The sequence below is a fragment of the Hyperolius riggenbachi genome, chromosome 3, assembly GCF_040937935.1.
Source record: "Hyperolius riggenbachi isolate aHypRig1 chromosome 3, aHypRig1.pri, whole genome shotgun sequence".
Taxonomy (NCBI): domain Eukaryota; kingdom Metazoa; phylum Chordata; class Amphibia; order Anura; family Hyperoliidae; genus Hyperolius; species Hyperolius riggenbachi.
Genome location: NC_090648.1, coordinates 247,779,921 through 247,798,656, shown reverse-complemented (window position 1 = coordinate 247,798,656; position 18,736 = coordinate 247,779,921). Strand labels below are relative to the sequence as shown.

General features: G+C 43.1%; 1 protein-coding gene across 5 annotated transcripts in view; it reads right to left on the bottom strand.

Annotated features, from left to right (window-relative positions):
* The window catches only part of LOC137563534 (oocyte zinc finger protein XlCOF7.1-like), a 64,865-nt gene that overhangs the window by 5,542 nt on the left and 40,587 nt on the right, over positions 1-18,736 (bottom strand). For 4 of the 5 annotated variants that reach the window (XM_068276114.1, XM_068276115.1, XM_068276116.1 and 1 more), the window contains 5 exons: positions 16,301-16,471; positions 15,514-15,553; positions 14,386-14,525; positions 6,993-7,142; positions 2,980-3,094 (listed from right to left, as the gene is read on the bottom strand). In XM_068276114.1, coding sequence (XP_068132215.1) covers positions 2,980-3,094; positions 6,993-7,142; positions 14,386-14,525; positions 15,514-15,553; positions 16,301-16,471 — 616 coding nt within the window. Of the gene's footprint in view, positions 1-2,979; positions 3,095-6,992; positions 7,143-14,385; positions 14,526-15,513; positions 15,554-16,300; positions 16,472-17,485; positions 17,609-18,736 lie in introns of those variants that run through there. The other variant, XM_068276117.1, reaches the window with a different exon arrangement.

Below are 18,736 nucleotides of genomic sequence, written 5' to 3'. Positions count from 1 at the left end.
ACCTTTCAGTTATAACTGAGAGCAACTGATTAAGTGTAAACGGGGCCTTACCCTTCCTTGCAAAAGCACTCCAAATCTACCAGTCATTTTTAGGTCTGTCAGTCACTAGAGGCGCTGTGGTGGGGATCAAAATTGGACATACCCCCAAGTCACATGGATAATGTCACTGTGGTTACTATATGACCTCCAGTGGGCAGAGTTTGAACTTCCGGGGAGAAGGAGTAGGAGAGGAGGTGTCAGTGGTGAGGACTTGGAAACCTGTGATGCGCTACGCAAGAAGGTTTCATTCTTTAGCAAAATTTTGCACCAATTTAAATTTTACTTTTTTATGCACTTAGTAATAAACATTAAAATGAACGTAAAATAAAGGACAACTGACCTTATACTGATATGGAGGATGCCATATTTATTGCCTTTTAAACAATGCACATTGATTGACTATCCTGCTAATCCTCTGCCTCTAAAACTTTAAGCCATAGACCCTGAACAAGCATGCAGATAAGATGTTTAACATAACCTCTTGAGCGTTATGCCGCTCAGGAGGTTTTACAGTTTTATGGTCCCCAATGAATAATTTCTGATCCAATGGCTGTAATACCTTTAGCTAGCACTAGGCTAGCTAGTATATGTGGCCGGCACCCCCGATTGCTGCCGATCTCCTGATCCAGCCAGTTAATACATTACCCAGCCTGGATCCAGCGATCAGCAGAGCCCCCATCGTACAGGACATCACCGACGTCATGAGCAGACCCCATCCTCTCCATAGAGAGACCAGAGCTGTGTGGAGAGGCTGTGCCGATCGCTCGATCCAGGCTGGGTAATGTATTAACTAGCTGGATTAGGGGATTGGCGGCGATCCGAGGGTGCCGGCACATATACTAACTAGCCTAGTGCTAGCTAGGTTTTAAAGCCATTGGATCAGAAACATTTTTCATGGGGACTCCTGAGGCCAGAGAGCAGTATGCCCGACACAGTGTCGGGCATACCGCTAAGGAGGTTACGTTTGACTGCATTTGCTGCATGCTTGTTTATGGCTGGTTTTACACCAGGTTGTTGCGTTTGTGGTGCAATGCAACACCCCAATTGCATCCCAATGTAGAAAATGACATTCAGAATCAGATTTTATTTTGCCAAGCACGAAACAATTTACACACAGCAATAAGCATGGAGTTTGACCACGATTATAAACAATATCAAGCAGTGCATTCAGGTTTTATCACTTACAGCACTTAAGATAAGAATGATCTGCTGGGGGGGGGGGGGGGGGGGGGAGGGAAGTTAATAAAGAGGGTTCAGTAGATTGATGGCTGAGGGGAAGAAACTGTTCCTGTGTCTTGTGGTCTTGGTGAAGATGGACCGACTGGCAATACTTAGTGCCCTGGAGCAGTCTGGAGTTGTAGAGGAGGTCCAGAGGGGGAGGGGTTTACCAATGACCCTTCTCCGCTGATCTGTAGTTTATGTCTGTTGCTGGCGGAGGAGCCGGCACACCAGACCTGGAAGGAGGAGCAGAGGACAGATTCAATAGTGCGGAGTAAAAGCTTGCGGGAAGTTTTTGGGGCATACCAAACTTCTTCAGTTGGAGGAGGAAGAATAGCCTCTGCTGGGCTTTCCTCTGGGTCGAGGTGGTGTTGACCTTCCAAGTCATGTTTTTGCAGATGGTAGTTCCCAGGAGGCGTGCACTGGGAACGCTTTTCACATCTGTGCCGTCAATATGCATTGGCGGTGGGACGGAGGCGTTCTTCCTAAAGTCAACAATCAGCTCAATGGTTTTTGCTGTGTTGAGGACCAAGCCATTCTCCCTACACCAGTGGGAGATTCTGTCAACATGGTGGCGGTACTCTTGCTCATCATTTCTGGTGATGAAGCCAATTATGGTGCGGTCGTCGACGAACTTGATTACTTTGACAGAGTCTGCCATGCATGTACAGTTGTTTGTATATAGGAAAAAAAGGAACAGCGACAAAACACATCCTTGAAGGGCCCCTGTATTGGTGGTTCTTGGTTGTCAGCGGATAGTGACTAGCTTGACCGCCTGGGATCTGTTTTTGAGGAAGTCAGTGATCCACAGGCATAGAGTGGGGTTAACATCGAGCGCAGCAAGGTTCCCCTGATTTGGGGGCTGATGGTGTTAAACACCAAGTTAAAGTCTAGTAAAAGAATTGACCCTGGGACAGAGTGTGCTGATAGGGTCTTATGTACAGTGCCAACCCCCTTCTTTCACCACTCCTTGCTGGACATGAAGTATGTCACTGGGATTCCCAGTCCTATTCGCATCTTTCTGTGCATTTGCACCACACCATCGCCAACAAATTTAAAATCCCTGCGTCACCCATTAATCTACATTGCAGCGGAAGTCAGACAATAACAACACACTGTTGACTTTGTGGCAGCCGATCGGGAAATTCCAACGCATTACGGCGCACTAAGTATGCTAGGCTCAATTGCCTTGTTGTTGCGTTAAGGTCAGTACACACACCTGAGTGCAGGCAACGACGGGCGGGCGTTCCAGCGACAGTCCGGAGTGTGTACAGTCTGTCTGCAGACTGATACGGCTGTTTGGCGGATCGCTCAGAAACAGCCTTATCAATCCGCCGACAGACTGTACACATGCCGGACTGTCTGCTGAAAACCCGCCCAGCGGGAGGTGACGACGGACCCGTCGTTGCCTGCAGTCAGGCGTGTGTACGGACCTTTACCCTGCAGCAACACAAGGTAACTCTGAAAGGGGCCTCACTCAAATGTGATTCAGACACTGATGCATGAAAGATCAGCAGGATGCCAGGCAACTGGTATTGTTTAAAAAGGAATTAAATTCAGTATGACAAGCCTTCATATCCCTCTAAAGTCAATTGTCCTTTAAGAGTAGGAGGTTAAAGTTAGTATTAGGCATGGTTTTGAGGGTTAATATTTGTAGCTTAGACCATACAGAATTTTTTTTTTTTTTTTTAAGACAAGTGTCTAATGTAAAAATGTTCCTACCAATACTTTGATTCTGCTCATGGTCCATTGTGACATCCTTAAAAAACTCCCGATAGCCTTTTAAATATTCCCTCATGGTGGAGTATACTTCAGCATCTTCAGTCTTTAAAGTAATCTAAAATACGAAATAAAAAAATGAACTTAAAGCGGACCAGAACTTCACCTCAGCTCTAATAGATGAACAACAGCATATTAACTTTTAAAGAAAAAAAAAATCTTGGTTACAGATGATACAAATCCTGAAATAAATCTGCAGTGTTTTTACTTCCTGCTTTCATGGAGTCAGACATATTGTTAACATCCTGTGCTTTCAATTGAGCTTATCTGCCATGGCAGTCAGGTGACACGGGGAGAGCTCAAACTACACTCTCTAAATACACACAGAGTGCATTTCTCTGTTTTCCTTTTGTCCTGTGCAAGAGTTCAGGTCCATTTTAACAGACAGAAATTGTAGTTAAAACATTAAAATAGTTTAAACAATGCGTTTAAACAGCAAAGATTTGTTTCCTGGATTTAGGTCTCATGATAATGATAGAATATGGACTGTCACAGTTGAAGAGAAAGCAGGCTGGCACATGCAGGTTCCAAAGCAATAAAACAGCTTTATTTACTCCGGCTGATACACATAAAGACATGCAGTTGTCATAAATGACCGTTTTGCCTACCCTGTTGCTGATGGCTGTGGGGTGAGGTGGTGGACTGCAGGCATGGTCGGAAGAGCCCATTTCTGTTTCCGGGACAATTCCGCATACAGTCATACCGAAATTCCGCTACCGTTTCATTCCGACGGTATTCCAGAGCTGTTCCGCGGAATTCCGACGTATCCGGAATTCCGTCGGAAAAATTAGGTATCTGTCTTACCCTCTAGACCATGAATCACACTACATGCTAAAGCTTGTCTAGCATAAACCATACTACCATTATGATCAATTCAATAGAAAAAGTAGCATGATTAAGGATTTGTACTTTTTGAAAAGCATGCTTATATACCGTAGCTGGGATTTGAATCCAGGACTCAGTGTGTAGTAGGTATCTGTCTTACCCTCTAGACCATGAACCACACTACATGCTAAAGCTGGTCTAGCATAAACCATACTACCATTATGATCAATTCAATAGAAAAAGTAGCATGATTAAGGATTTAAGGAGGAGGAGGAGGAGAGAGATTTTTTGGGTGTCATTCCGGAAAACTTCGTCGGAATTATAAAATTTCCGCGGAATTCCGTTTAAGAGGTATAGGAATTCCGTTCCGACCACCGGAATCAGCTAATTCCGGCCGGAATCACGGAATTAATAATTCCGCGGAATTTTCCGACCATGCCTAGTGGACTGTAAGGGTATCAGTTGAAAAGGGCTCCTGAGCCATCTGTGTAAAAAGGGTGCCACCCTAGACTTCAATCTTATTTGACACAAATCGCAGCTATAAGGTGGTGAAAAGGGCACTGGAGGTTTTTTTTTCAGTGCCAGTAAAGATTTCTCAAGGGAAATGGGGTATCCGCTGCTGATTGGGATAAAGTTTGATTCTTGGTTACAATCCTGTTTCCACTAGCCAGCATGCGTCCTGAGAGACGCTGGATGGTACTTCCTTGTTGTGCAGCCGAATCCCGGAAGATGTGCCATGCACAGCTATGGGATTCTCTGCCCCCTGCATGGAAAAATGCTGCAATGTTGGCCGAATAACTATGGCAAGCGATTCGTCCCATTTTTCCCTACGGCAGTTTCCCCACGCAATTTGCCTGTGGGGAAACTGCGGATTCATCCCGATTTCCGTGCTAGTGGAAACGGGCCCTGACTAAAGATGCATACACACATCAGACTATAGTCTTTGGAAACTGAAAGATCACAGACCAATCTTACCACCCTTCATGTAGTATGAGAGCCATACTCTACACAGTCTTTTCTATGGAGCTGAACTCCACATCAGAAAAAAATCTTTGCAAGATGCTGCACACACAGATGCTGTACAGACACAAAAGATCAGTATCTGCAAAAGATCTGTTCCTGCCAAAAATCCATCCCTGCAAATTGCAATGATAGTCTATGAGATCTGCAGATCATCATACACACATGATTTAACTGACATTCATCTGCAGATCAGATCCACCAGGATGGATTTTCAGATCTATGGATGATTGCTTGATCTGCAGATGAATGTCAGTTAAATCATGTCTGTATGATGATCTGCAGATCTCATAGACTATCATTGCAATTTGCAGGAATGGATTTTTGGCAGGAACAGATCTTTTGTGTCTGTACAGCATCTGTGTGTGCAGCATCTTGCAAAGATTTTTTTCTGATGTGGAGTTCAGCTCCATAGAAAAGACTGTGTAGAGTATGGCTCTCATACTACATGAAGGGTGGTAAGATTGGTCTGTGATCTTTAAGTTTCCAAAGACTATAGTCTGATGTGTGTATGCACCCTTAAATGGTGAGATCATGGCCTCCAGTAGTCTAGCAGAGGTTAAGAAGATACTGTCAATAAATAGGAAAAATGTGGACCACTCAATTTCTAGGGAATAATACATTAACCAATTCCTGAACATCCATGGGGGGCAGAAAGTGGCCACACACATATGTACGTGCGTCATCCCAAAGACCACCCCCACCCACCCACAGCACCCGCGGGTGTATTGTGATTGTGTCTCATGCAAACTAAGTGGTTTTAAAATGTCTGTTTTACAGGAAAAACCCAAATGTGTACTCGGCCACCAAAAGCAATTGGGGAACAAAAATGGTCTAGTGGGTGTGCAAACTGGGAAATCAATCTGTTTATGGCCTAATTCCTTGTAATAATCACATAGAACTCTAGATGATAAACACTGGCAAACCTGGTTCCACTGATTGTAATGCTAAGGGGCACTGATGGGTGCAATATGATATAACTTATTGCCAGTGGCTCTTACCTGTGATGCAAATATAATTTTTAAAACCAGCAGTGATTTAAAAAAAGGATTTCCTATTTTTACATATACTGGAGCATATTTCTATACAATTTGCACCAATTAGCCAACTCATCTTTTCCCAACTGCATAAAAGAAATGCTACATTTTAAAGCGGAATATAACCCTGCATTTCAACTTTGCTCTAAAACATTATTTACAGCATATTATATGCAAAAAGCATTTTTTTTTTACTAGACCAGCATTGGAAGAGTTAAAGAGTCTGAAGCGAGAATAAATCTCGCTTCAGACCTCATAGATAGAAGGGGCACGTGTGCCCCTGCTAAAACGCCGCTATCCCGCGGCTTAATGGGGGTCCCTGACCCCCCAAATCCGCTCCGTACAGCGGGGGAGCGCTTCCTGGTTGGGGCAGGGCTAACCGCCGCAGCCCTGCCCCACGCGCGTCTGTCAGCGCGTATCTCCGCCTCTCCCCCGCCCCTCTCAGTCTTCCTTCACTGAGAGGGGCGGGGAAAAGGCGGCGATGCGCCGCTGACAGACGCGACTGGAGGCAGGGCTGCAGCCATTAGCCCTGCCTCCAGGAAGCCATAAATCACGACCAAATCTGCGACCAAGTGTTGCAGTGGTCGCTTTGGGGGTGAAGGGACTCCTGTTAAGCCGCGCTATAGCGGCGGTTTAGCAGGGGCACACATGCCCCTGCTAACTATGAGCTCTGAAGCGAGATTTATTCTCGCTTCAGAGTCTCTTTAAACACAGAGGTTTAAAGTTCCGTGGAGAGATATGCAGAAGTTCAGATTGTTACATTCTATTTAGTTATATGTATCTATTGAGAAATGTTACACACTCTTTGGCTGTCCTCCAACTCCTTCTCAGTCAGAGAGATGAGTCACATTCAACACTTAGATACATTTATATAAACAAAATGTATCTATGTCAGCTTCAGATGCGTCTGCAGAAATCTCCAGGAACTTTAAAGCACTGTGTAACCCTTCCAATGCTGGTCTAGTTAAAAAAAATGCTGGTATAATATAATATACTGTAAATAATGTTTTAGAGCAAAGTTGAAATGCAGGGTTATATTCCGCTTTAAGAAGTAATTTCACTAGAGCTGCTCACCTTTTCAGTAAGTAGTTTGATTATCTTATTATTAAATTCCAAGATCTTGTTTACTTTGGTTGGTTCACGTACCACAGGACTAGCATCTTCTTCAAGCGTAAAAGAGTTGCAGACTGTGGTCTTGCTACATTTCTTAACAATAATATAATCCTGAGACAGATTGGACAACAACAAAGCTAAATTAGACTGTAAATTATTTAAAAACACACAGCCACAAAAAAACAAATGCAATAATTATGTTTTTGTCATTCAGAAAGGTGCTATGTTCTTGGTGCCACTTATTTAACCATTTTAAAAGGGATCCTGAGCACGAATAATTGACTTACCTGGGGCTTCCTCCAGCCCACCGTAGGCCGCAAGTTCCCCCGGCATCCTCCTGGCTCCTCTCCCAATCCTGGCTGACTGCTTCGGCCTGAAGTCGTTAGGGCTGCTTCCTGCCTGGCCGATATGCGTAATCACGTCAGCCGGCTATGCGTCATCACGCCGGCCGGCATGAGAGTTCTGTGCATGCGCAGTACATGCGAAGGGCGTGTAGCCAGGTGACGCGATTACGCATATTGGCAAAGTGGAAAGCAGCCCTGACGACTTCAGGCCAAAGTCGTACCGTAGCGGAGCCGCCAGACGGGACTGGGAGAGGAGCCAGGACGACGCCGGGGGACCTTGCGGCCTATGGTGGGCTTGAGGAAGCCCCAGGTAAGTCACTATTTCATTTTTAATTAGTAATAACGGTCCCGTTAAGTGGAATTCCTACCATTAAATAACATTTGTTTTTATATTTACATAGAACTATGAGCAAAGGTGTTTTTCCAGTTGCAGAGAGGTCTCCTTGCTTCATGCCTGATGTATACAGCACCAGAATCTGAAGGACTGAAGAAAAAAAAGTTTCTAAGCTGTCGCTGTTACATTACTAACCACAGTGATTGAAATCTACACCCTGTTTTAAGGCCGTTATTCCTGCCAGGGTGTAGTTTTCACCTCACAACTGCGCGTTCTCACCGATCCGGCCAATCTCGTCGCTGTCCCCCGCCTCAGCTCACTTGCCCTGTGGTCTCTAAGATGGCAGAGCTCTGTGAGCCGGTCAGGAGCAGATTTTGTTGGCTCTTGACCCTGTCATCAATGTGAGCAAATCCCATTGGCTTACCTTGATGGAAGTGGCTCCTTACCGGCTCACAGAGCTCTGCCGTCATAGAGACGGAAGAGTGGGTGGCCTGAGGTGTGCGGCGTGTACTACAGTAGCGACAATTCACCCCAGGGTAAAGAGACATCTTCCTGATGGCATTATGCAAGTCCTGATACCTCAGGCTTTCCACACGAGTATGTTTGGGTCCGGAGACAGCTTGGTAAGGAACAGAACATTATACTAGGAGAGGGGTGGGAGGAGGCACCCCAGGGTAAATAGACATCTTATAAACTACTAAAAAGTAAACTGTCTTTCCTCAGATGAAGAATGAATTTTTAAAAAGAATATGTATATATTTTTGGTAATGAAACGCTTTGTTATTGGTGTCCAATAAAAATGTATTATTTTGTACAATTCATTCTTCATCTGAGGTAAGACCATTTACTTTTTACTAGTACATAAGATTTCTATGTACCCTGGTGCACCTCCTCCCACCATCTCAGTATATCCCCTAGTGATAGTACTGGAGCAAGTGAAGTTAGCATTTGTCACAGCTATTCCAGATGGGGACAGATAGGGAAGGAGTTTTTCTAAATGGAAATTCCATTCTAAATGGAATGGAAAGTATTGAAATGCCACTACTGCTGAGGAAACAGCAGTCTCTGCAGTTGGGCTGGTTATATTGCAAGTATTAATGCCACGTTTTATTTCAGATTAGCAACAATGCAAAACACAACTGTTCTACATTGTTCCTAACAGAGATTGTGAAAGGGAGTGTCCACTGCAGCCAGTGACTGGATTAGTCCATGATTTTAAAATGAGTAACAAGCTCCTAGTCTACGCTGCTAATTACTCATAAAGCAAGATGAGAGGTTTCCAGGCTGTCTGTACACTATAAATAGAGTACAGATTCCAGGCTTGTAAAGAAGTGCGATTTCAGCTTCAGTCAGTTTCGGAAATTTTTAACTGGCTATAAGCTGAAATAGAAAGATCCTTTAACAAGTACAAAGTAAAACAAAAAGCATTGTGGAAGATCAATATATACAGTGGGATGCGAAAGTTTGGGCAACCTTGTTAATCGTCATGATCTTACTGTATAAGTTGTTGGTTGTTACGATAAAAAAAGTCAATATATCATATAGGAGACACACACACAGTGATATTTGAGAAGTGAAATTAAGTTTATTGGCTTTACAGAACGTGCGCAATAATGGTTTAAATAAAATTAGGCAGGTGCATACATTTGGGCAGTTATTTTATTGGATTCCAAAACCTTTAGAACTAATTATTGGAACTCAAATTGGCTTGGTAAGCTCAGTGACCCCTGACCTACATACACAGGTGAATCCAATTATGAGAAAGAAGTATTTCAAGGGGTCAGTTGTAAGTTTCCCTCCTCTTAATTTTCTCTGAAGAGAAGCAAGATATGGGTCTCAAAACAACTCTCAAATATCCTGAAGACAAAGATTGTTCACCATCATGGTTTAGGGGGAAGGATACAGAAAGCCGTCTCAGAGATTTCAAATGTCGGTTTCCACAGTTAGGAACATATTAAGGAAATGGAAGACCACAGGCTCAGTTCAAGTTAAGGCTCGAAGTGGCAGACCAAGAAAAATCTCAGATTAACAGAAGCGACGAATGGTGAGAACAGTCAGAGTCAACCCACAGACCAGCACCAAAGACCTACAACATCATCTTGCTGCAGATGGAGTCACTGTGCATCGTTCAACCATTCAGCGCACTTTACACAAGGAGATGCTATATGTGAGAGTGATGCAGAGGAAGCCTTTTCTCTGCCTACAGCACAAACAGAGCTGCTTGAGGTAAGATAAAGCACATTTGGACAAGCCAGCTTCATTTTGGAGTAAGGTGCTGTGGACGGATGAAACTAAAATTGAGTTATTTGGGTATAACAAAGGGCATTATGCATGGAGGAAAAAGAACATAGCATTCCAAGAAAAACACCTGCTACCTACAGCAAAATATGGTGGTTCCATCATGTTGTGGGGCTGTGGGGCCAGTGCAGGGACTGGGAATCTTGTCATAGTTGAGGGACGCATGGATCCCACTCAGTATCAGCAGATTCTGGAGATGAATGTCCAGGAATCAGTGACAAAGCTGAAGCTGCGCCGGGGCTGGATCTTTCAGATCAACGACCCTAAACACTGCTCAAAATCCACTAAGGCATTCATGCAGAGGAACAAGTACAACGTTCTGGAATGGCCATCTCAGTCCCTAAACCTGAATATAATTGAAAATCTGTGGTGTGAGTTAAAGAGAGCTGTCTATGCTCGGAAGCCATCAAACCTGAATGAACTAGATATGTTTTGTAAAGAGGAATGGTCCAAAATACCTTCAAGCAGAATCCAGACTCTCATTGGAACCTACAGGAAGCATTTAGAGGCTGTAATTTCTGCAAAAGGAGGATCTACTAAATATTGATTTCATTTCATTTCTTTTTTGTGGTTCCCAAATTTATGCAAACTTGTATACAGTACACTGCACTGGTATGTAAAATTAATATACTCTACGTATATAAAACCAGGTGGTGCACGTTCAATACACAAAGTGTATCTACACCTACACCACACCCAACAGACTAGGCACTCACCCTTATCCTATGACCCTCAACCCGATGGGTCACAAAGCACTTGTGGGATACTCCCAGGGGATCCCCAGCCTTTAAAGATCCACTGCTCACTTAATGCTGTATACTCTTCACAAAGAATGCACCTCAAAATAAAAGCACAAGGCTCCCATAGCGTAAATCCATCCGGAAATGTATTAAAAGGTTAAAAATGCACACACTCACATATTCCTCAGCGTATAGTAAGGCATAGAGTTTTAGTGGGCTCTCCCCCATACGGTGGCCATCTGGCTGGGCTTATGCGCCCACAGGCACCGTGTGTCTGGATCCCCGCTCGCCTCGGCCTCCACGCGGCACGCTGTACTGGTTCCTCATTGGTGACCCCGCCAGGCATTCTTTGTGAAGAGTATACAGCATTGAGTGAGCAGTGGATCATTAAAGGCTGGGGATCCCCTGGGAGTATCCCACAAGTGCTGTGTGACCCATCTGGTTGAGGGTCATAGGATAAGGGTGAGTGCCCAGTCTGTTTGTGGTGGAGGTGTAGATACACTGAAGCATATGCCAAGTATTATCTGTGAAGCTTGAAGCTATATAAGGCCTATTAGTGCTACTTGCACTGTATGGACTCTTTTGGCGGTCTTTAGTTGCTGTAGGACTACTGTCACAAGTGTAGCACAGTTCTAATTTGTATTTGCGACCAAATTTATGCACCTGCCTAATTTTGTTTAAACAATTATTGCACACTCTCTGTAATTTAATGATATATTTAACTGACATTTTATCATAACAACCAACGATTTATACAGTAAATTTATAACGATTAACAAGGTTACCAAAACTTCCGCATCCCACTGCATTTATAGCATTATTTAGTTGAAGCAAACCTAAAGTGAAACTAGACTGATGAGTTGCATATTGTATTTCAAGGTGTACCCATGGCGAACCTTTCGTACGAAAACACATACTTTCCTAAGTCACATACTTGCCTAAGAAGAAGGAAGCCTCTGGATTCTATAGAGGATTCCCATGCCATCCTCTGTCCTGTGCTGATTCCCCCCCCCCCCCCCCCAAGAATTCAGGCAAGCTTGTCGGAATGAATATTGAGGCCATGTTCCTCTTCTGGCAACTGCAGGAGTATGGCCATGCCTGTGCCAAAAGAGGATCGCCGCCCCGATATTAAGGAGGAGGGCCCTGGCAAGCAGAAGCGAAGATGGGAAGCCTCAACAGGACCCAGAAGCTTCCCTCTTTTTCGAAAAGTATGTGTTTCTTAACCCAAAATTTCAGGTCGGGTTGCCATGTGCACTTTAGCAGAATAGCAGGACTTTTATGAACGTCCTATTTGCACTAAAGTTGCATAAAAAGAACGGTTTTTGGACATGCTTTTTTGCAGGAAGTGGTTAAAGATTTCACGTATTTCAGAGACAACCACTGCACAGAGGAATCTCAGTCTGCTGAACATTTTTTTTATTAGTTCCATGCACTGAGAAGTTTAACTTAAAGTAGACCTGAGATGGGGCAAAAGGAAATATTTATACATACCTGGGGCTTCCTCCAGCCTGATTTGGTTCCTTGCCGTCCTTCTACACCGCCTGGATCGTCCATAATTTGCCCCAGAAAGTTCTTCTGCGCAGAACGCTCCCGGCCATGGGCGCATGAAAGGGGCGCGTGCATGGCCGGACTGCGCCTGCGCCGACTGGAGGATTTTCCGGGGCCAATTGCTGAGGATCCAGGTGGTGGCCCAGGTGTGTATACATTTTTCCTTTTGCCCCATCTCAGGTACAAGTTCTGATTTATTTTCTAAAACAATAGGACTTATTTAATACATTTCAGAGCCCACCTAAAGAACTAGAAGATTCTCTGGAAGATGTAATGATTAATCATATACATAGTATGAGACAGATCCACAGATGTACATTTCTAATACAAATATCTATAAACAAGATTCTGTAATAAATTATGAAATCAATATGCATGATATCTAGCAGTAACCCATGAGAGGATCATTGGACAGAGGCCAGTAAACTGAAAAGGAAAACATAGCTCGGCTTAGATCTGGAAAAACATATACCACTACTGATGCCAATAATGTATAACAACATCCCAACAAAGGGTTTTTAGATAAAAGATGAATGAATTTCACAGATGAAAGAATGTAACTGACATTTCCTGTACAACTACTCAGGAGCCTCTGCATCACCCCTGAGCATATATGAAACGGGGCACAACTCCCTGCTCAACAAGCCTTGCATCTTTCTCCCATTGGGCCATACCTATGAAGCTGCTGACTGTTTCCAGTAGAACTCTGAAATGAATTTCTCATGCAGGCAGAATGCCTTTAAAAATATGCTTAGAAAATTGCTTTTGTAAATAAAGTGCTCAAAAATGTGGCCAATTCTCTGAGAATCCCTTTCAAAGTACAGCAGAAACAAAATGCTGGGATAGTGATAGAGCCCCATAAGATTTTTTCTGACCGTTGATTTATGTACCATGAAGTTATTGTTTTGCTGTAAGGATAGCAGACTACTGCTAGCCATACGCTACAATTTCTGATAGATCAGGTGAACGATCAATATCTTCCAGATATTGACATGACCAAACCATATTACATCGATATTTCAACTGTAATAATGGTTGAGGCCACCTCTGCCGAACATCTAGCTCATGTACAGCTGCCCCCGGACCCCACTGATGCGTCAGCGAGCAATTAGTCTGGCGATTATAGTTTTCCTCGCTCACACCACCCGTTCTGTGCCGTTCTACTGTGTGCCGCCTCTGCTGTGAATCTAGCTTATGTACAGTTGCCCCCAACCCCCGAGTGACAAACTGATCTGTCTAGCGGTCGTTTTTACCACTCACCCCACCTGCTCTGTGCAGTTTAATCATGAACCATGGTGTCTGCTCTCCACCTATCTGCATTGCAAGCAGAACACATCGCTAGCTTCTGCCCCAAACTGTCTTCTAAAATTCACTCTTCGGTTTCAAACAATGTTAGAGAGTATAGTCTTGTGTGTACTATGCTCAACTCCAGTGAAAGATACAGATGGCAACTTCTCAGCACAGGTGCTCCTGTAGCTGCACTCTAGCCAGCCTCCTCTTCCGTGTGTACCAGGTCCCAGCTTGATGATCTCATCAGGCCAGGATCCAGTATTGAGGCTGGAGAAGTCTGACTAGAGTGCGGGACACAGGAATGCTAAGAGATGAAAGACATGAATTACCTCAGCCTCACTTATGAGTACTGATCCCTGCAGGAGAGGATCAGGATGGGCCGGGAAATAAACATGAGAGGGGGCTTCTCTGAATAGTCACTGATTGAGCTTAGGACTTAGGAGATAATGAACACAAGTTGGCGTTAGTACATGCCGTGTAATCATTAATTGCTGAGGATGTCTGCATGAGTACAGCCGTGCCTGCGTAGTAAGCTGGAGCCGCACCGGGTCCATGCTACTATGCAGGTGTAGCATGGCTCAGCTCGGAAAGCCTCTATATAGGATCCAGGGGACTCCCTCTTCTTACTTTTTTTTTTTGACCCAAGCGTCGGCTCGGGTTCACTTTAAGCTTGTTAAACTGTGGTGACACATACATAAACATCTAAGCATGTTTGCAGTTCAAATGCCAAAGGTGTGTATTTGTCTTTACCTGCTATCAGCAAATTTTTCAGAAGATACCATGCTTCACTATCTGCTCACCTCTCCAATTAGAAGGTAGATGAGTTCCAAGGTGTGTGTGACAATATTACCAATCATTTGGTTTTTGTCCTTGGTCATTTTCTTAACCAAATTAAATAAGTTGGTTAAATGCTCAGATATATCCTTTGGCTGTGTACTGCCTGCAGCAAAAAAAAAAAAAAGAAAAGAAAAGAAAAAAAAAAGAAAAAGGTACAATAAATTAGTGTCTGGTCACAATTCATAGTGAATGTCTTGCTTGGTAAGCACAGTTCTTTAGTATTTACATGCATTGCAGCATCAGTCTGCACATACAACATGCACAAGTTACGAAGAACAACTGACAAGTTTGAGTTTTTCACATGCATTCTTTCAGAGTAGCTAAAGAAAGTCAATTAGAATTAGCATGCGGTTTGCAAGTTCATGCTGCAAGATGTATTGCTTTTTTTGCGCATTCGAAAACAAACGCATTGTCACAATTTTTTTAACAGAAGTACCAATCTTCATTGAATTCCACTGTAAGGGCTTGATTCACAAAGCCATGCCATGCGTTTAGCACTCAATGTGATGCGCATGAAGGTTTGTGTGTGTAAACAGTTACGTGCGTGCGCTACCGAAGGTGTTCGCGCGTTAATGCGCGCACTTTGCCGCGTTACCGCACGCACTTAAATCTTTACACGCATAAACCTGCACGCACGTCACATTGCATGCTACACGCATAGCACGGTTGTGCGATGCGTTGGCATGGCTTTGTGAATCAAGCATGAGCCCTGCCTAAAAGGAAAGTCTGCCTTGCTTCACCCCTGTGAGCACTGCATGGCGGGGCAAATCAGATGAAGTCTGTGTGAACACCGCTCGACCCACCAATCGCTGGACCGTGCACGACCAGGTCAGCAAGGCCCACAGTACACAGCAAGAAGGTCCACACTTGTCCAGGATTCAAAGTCTTTATTTAGGACGTATCCAGTATAGCAATACACACATGCATCAATAAGCTAACATGTTTCGAGCTACCTCAGCTCTTAATCATAGCGGGGCAAATCAGCACGCTACCTCCCAGTGTGCAACCAGACCTCACCTGTCAGGCAAAAGGAATAATAATAATACTATTTATTTTAGGCCTCACAATTCTAGAGTTCCGTCTTGACTTACCCTCACATGATTCTTCCAGGAAACCAGATTTTTCGGAAAACTTTTAAGAAGAAACACAAAAAATGAACAGGCTATCTTACATCACAACATAAGCTAGTGAAATAAGGTTTTGTTTAATAGGTAGTTGGCATACGGGGGTGTAGCTAGAAATCACTAGGCCCTCCTGCAAAAAACTTTGGATGGGGCCCCCTCTCCCTCACTTTCTGCACAGGTAAACTGAGAACCAATGTTATTCAATTGGCTAGTGCACACTTGAATGCGTTTTCCCCATGCAAATAAAAACTGACAGCATTGAAGCACTGCACACATTTTACCTATCAATTACATTAGCTTCTGTGATAAAACGTACATTTTCACACATACAGACAAGAAAACGCATACAGAAAAACGACCACAGAAAACCCGACAGACGAGTGTGCTCCCAGCCTCAGCTTATTACACTCACTCTGTCCATCCTGCTCTGCAGACTCCAGCATCACTATAGTACAGAGCACTTGAGGGAGGGGTGGAGAGGTTGGGCGCTGTGCACAAGAGCCTGCTGCACACTAAATAGGGACTGTCTACAAATCTTTGTCTGCAAAACTTTGTATGGTTCCTTATCAGTGGCTGAGAAGATGCAGTCATTACAACAATTGTGCAGAGAGCTTTTTCTCTCTCCGTGTACTTAGCTGTCAGTCTCTCATTACAGGGACAAGAAACTTCTCCCCCCACAGGGCACCCTGCGGCTGCATCCCTTGCAGGGTCTATTGTTATGCCCCGTCTTTGTATGAAATAGCAGTATGCTCACCTCATCAAGCTCATCACTTATTTTGTAAGCTAGCTCCAGCAACTTCTCCAACATAAACCTGTTTTCAAGTTTTAAGTCCGATATTTCTATGCTAGTAGAATTATCTTCCATCATAGAGGACTTGGCACTTCCTTTGACAGGCTCCCCACATTTCTTCACAACTTTATAATCCTAAATCAATAGGGAAAAACAGAACACGTCTCAAAAACTAAAACCTGACATTTACATCAAAATATTAACATTTGTGGTCCTTAAACTGTGCTGGTAGGACCAGTGGTCGGCTGCGAGCATGCGTCAGGTAATCTCAAGCCATGAATGGTTACATTCATCTATTGGGTGGATTAAAGTAAATGGCAATGAACATTACCGGTCAGTATCATCAGGTCAGGTTGAATAAAACATGAATTGTAGTTGTTTGCTCTTGGAAGATACTCCACTTTTGCTCCAGTTATTTTTTCACACGTGTTGATAAATTAGCCCCTCTGGGAGCAAAAGAGTTAATATAATCATCACAGGAGACAAAGCTGTTTCTTCCTTTATAAAGAATAGTAACACTATCCATAATTGCAGATATCAAAACAACAAATGTTGATTCCGGAGATTCCTTTAATGACTAACTGTACATGGTTTATCACAAGCTTTCGAAACTTTAAGTTTATTTTTCAGGCATTATACAGAACTGTATCAGAACTGTACACTCATGCCAATTTATTTGTCCTGTTCTTCAATTCCATTCATACTTGGTAGGTTGTGGTATCTTCCGTGGTTAAGCATGGGAAGTGTGGTCCGGTGTTAGTCGAGGAGCAGAAATGCAGACCTTAAACCAACAAACATTGATTCCAGTGATACTTTTAATGACTAACTGTACATGGTTTATTGCAATCTTTTCGAAACATTAAGGTTCTTCTTCAGGCATTATACGGTTCTGATGTAGTTCTGTATAATACCTGAAAAAGAAACAACGTTTTGAAAGCTTGCAATAAACCATGTACAGTCAGTCATTAAAGGTATCACTGGAATCAATGTTTGTTGGTGTGATATCCATAACTGCAATTTATCATTAGTTATGCAGTAAAGAAAAAAAAAGGAAAAAAATGAATAAAAGCTTTTTAGGTTTCTTCCATAAACAGAAATAGACTTTAAATTTGTGAAACCACAGATACGGGTTTAGTTGCTTGCACTTACATGTCAATCCTGTATTTCTCTGGAAATAGAAGTCGGTTTGTAAAATGGAAATGGAAAAAGCCCTCCACAGCTGTGCAACTTGATACTGGTGTCCAGAAATCTAACAATATATACAGTAGCAAGAAAAAGTATGTGAACCCTTTGGAATTATATGGATTTCTGCACAAATTGGTCATAAAATGTGATCTGGTCTTCATCTTCATCTATCACAACAATAAACAATCACAGTCTGCTTAAACTAATTCCACACAAATAATTAAATGTTTCCATGTTTTTGTTGAACACACCATGTAAACATTCAGGGCTCGTTCACACTAGGGGCGTTTTTGGCCTTTTTTTCAAGCGCAGGCGATTTTTGAAATCTCCCACAATATGCTTGTGCAATTAATCTCTATGAGAAGGTTCATATCAGCGCGGTTTGTGCACTGTGCGTTCAGCAAAGCGGTGCCTGTACCATTTTTGGGGCGATTTTGCCTCAATCTAAAGTATAGGAAAAACACAAACGCTCACAATCGCTTTGTGCAGCGATTGCTTTTGCGTTTTTAAGAATACATACATTGTATTCTTTTCTGGGTCAAAGAGTTCATTTCCTGACTTGCGTCAGAGAGTGAATTACAAAACCGCTCTGGAAAAATGATTAGAAAAGCACTTTTACCAGAAACGCAGCACGCAGTGGAGCGCCAGGAGGAAGGAAAAAAGCACATAAAAACGCATTTTCGATTTTAAGTGTGAATGAGGCCTCACAGTGCAGGTGGAAAAAGTATGTGAACCCCTAGCCTAATGACATCCCCAAGAGCTAAGTGGAGTGAAGGTGTCTGCCAGCTGGAGTTCAATGAGATGAGATTGGAGGTGTTGGTTACAGCTGCCCTGTCCTATAAAAAATAAATAAATAAATAAATAAAAAAAAAAAAAAAACAGTTTTGGGTTTGCTTTTCCAAAGAAGCATTGCCTGATGTGAATGATGCCCCGCACAAAAGAGCTCTCAGAAGACCTACAATTAAGAATTGTTGACTTGCATGAAGTTGGAAATGGTTATAAAAGTATCTCTAAAAGCCTTGCAGTTCATCAGTCCACGGTAAGACACTTTATTTATGTATTTAACCCATTCGCGTTCTGTCGTTTTCACGTGAGAAATGTTCACCTCCCATTCATTAGCCTATAACTTTATCACTACTTATCACAATGCACTGATCTATATCTTGTTTTTTCCGCCACCAATTAGGCTTTCTTTGGGGGGTACATTTTGCTAAG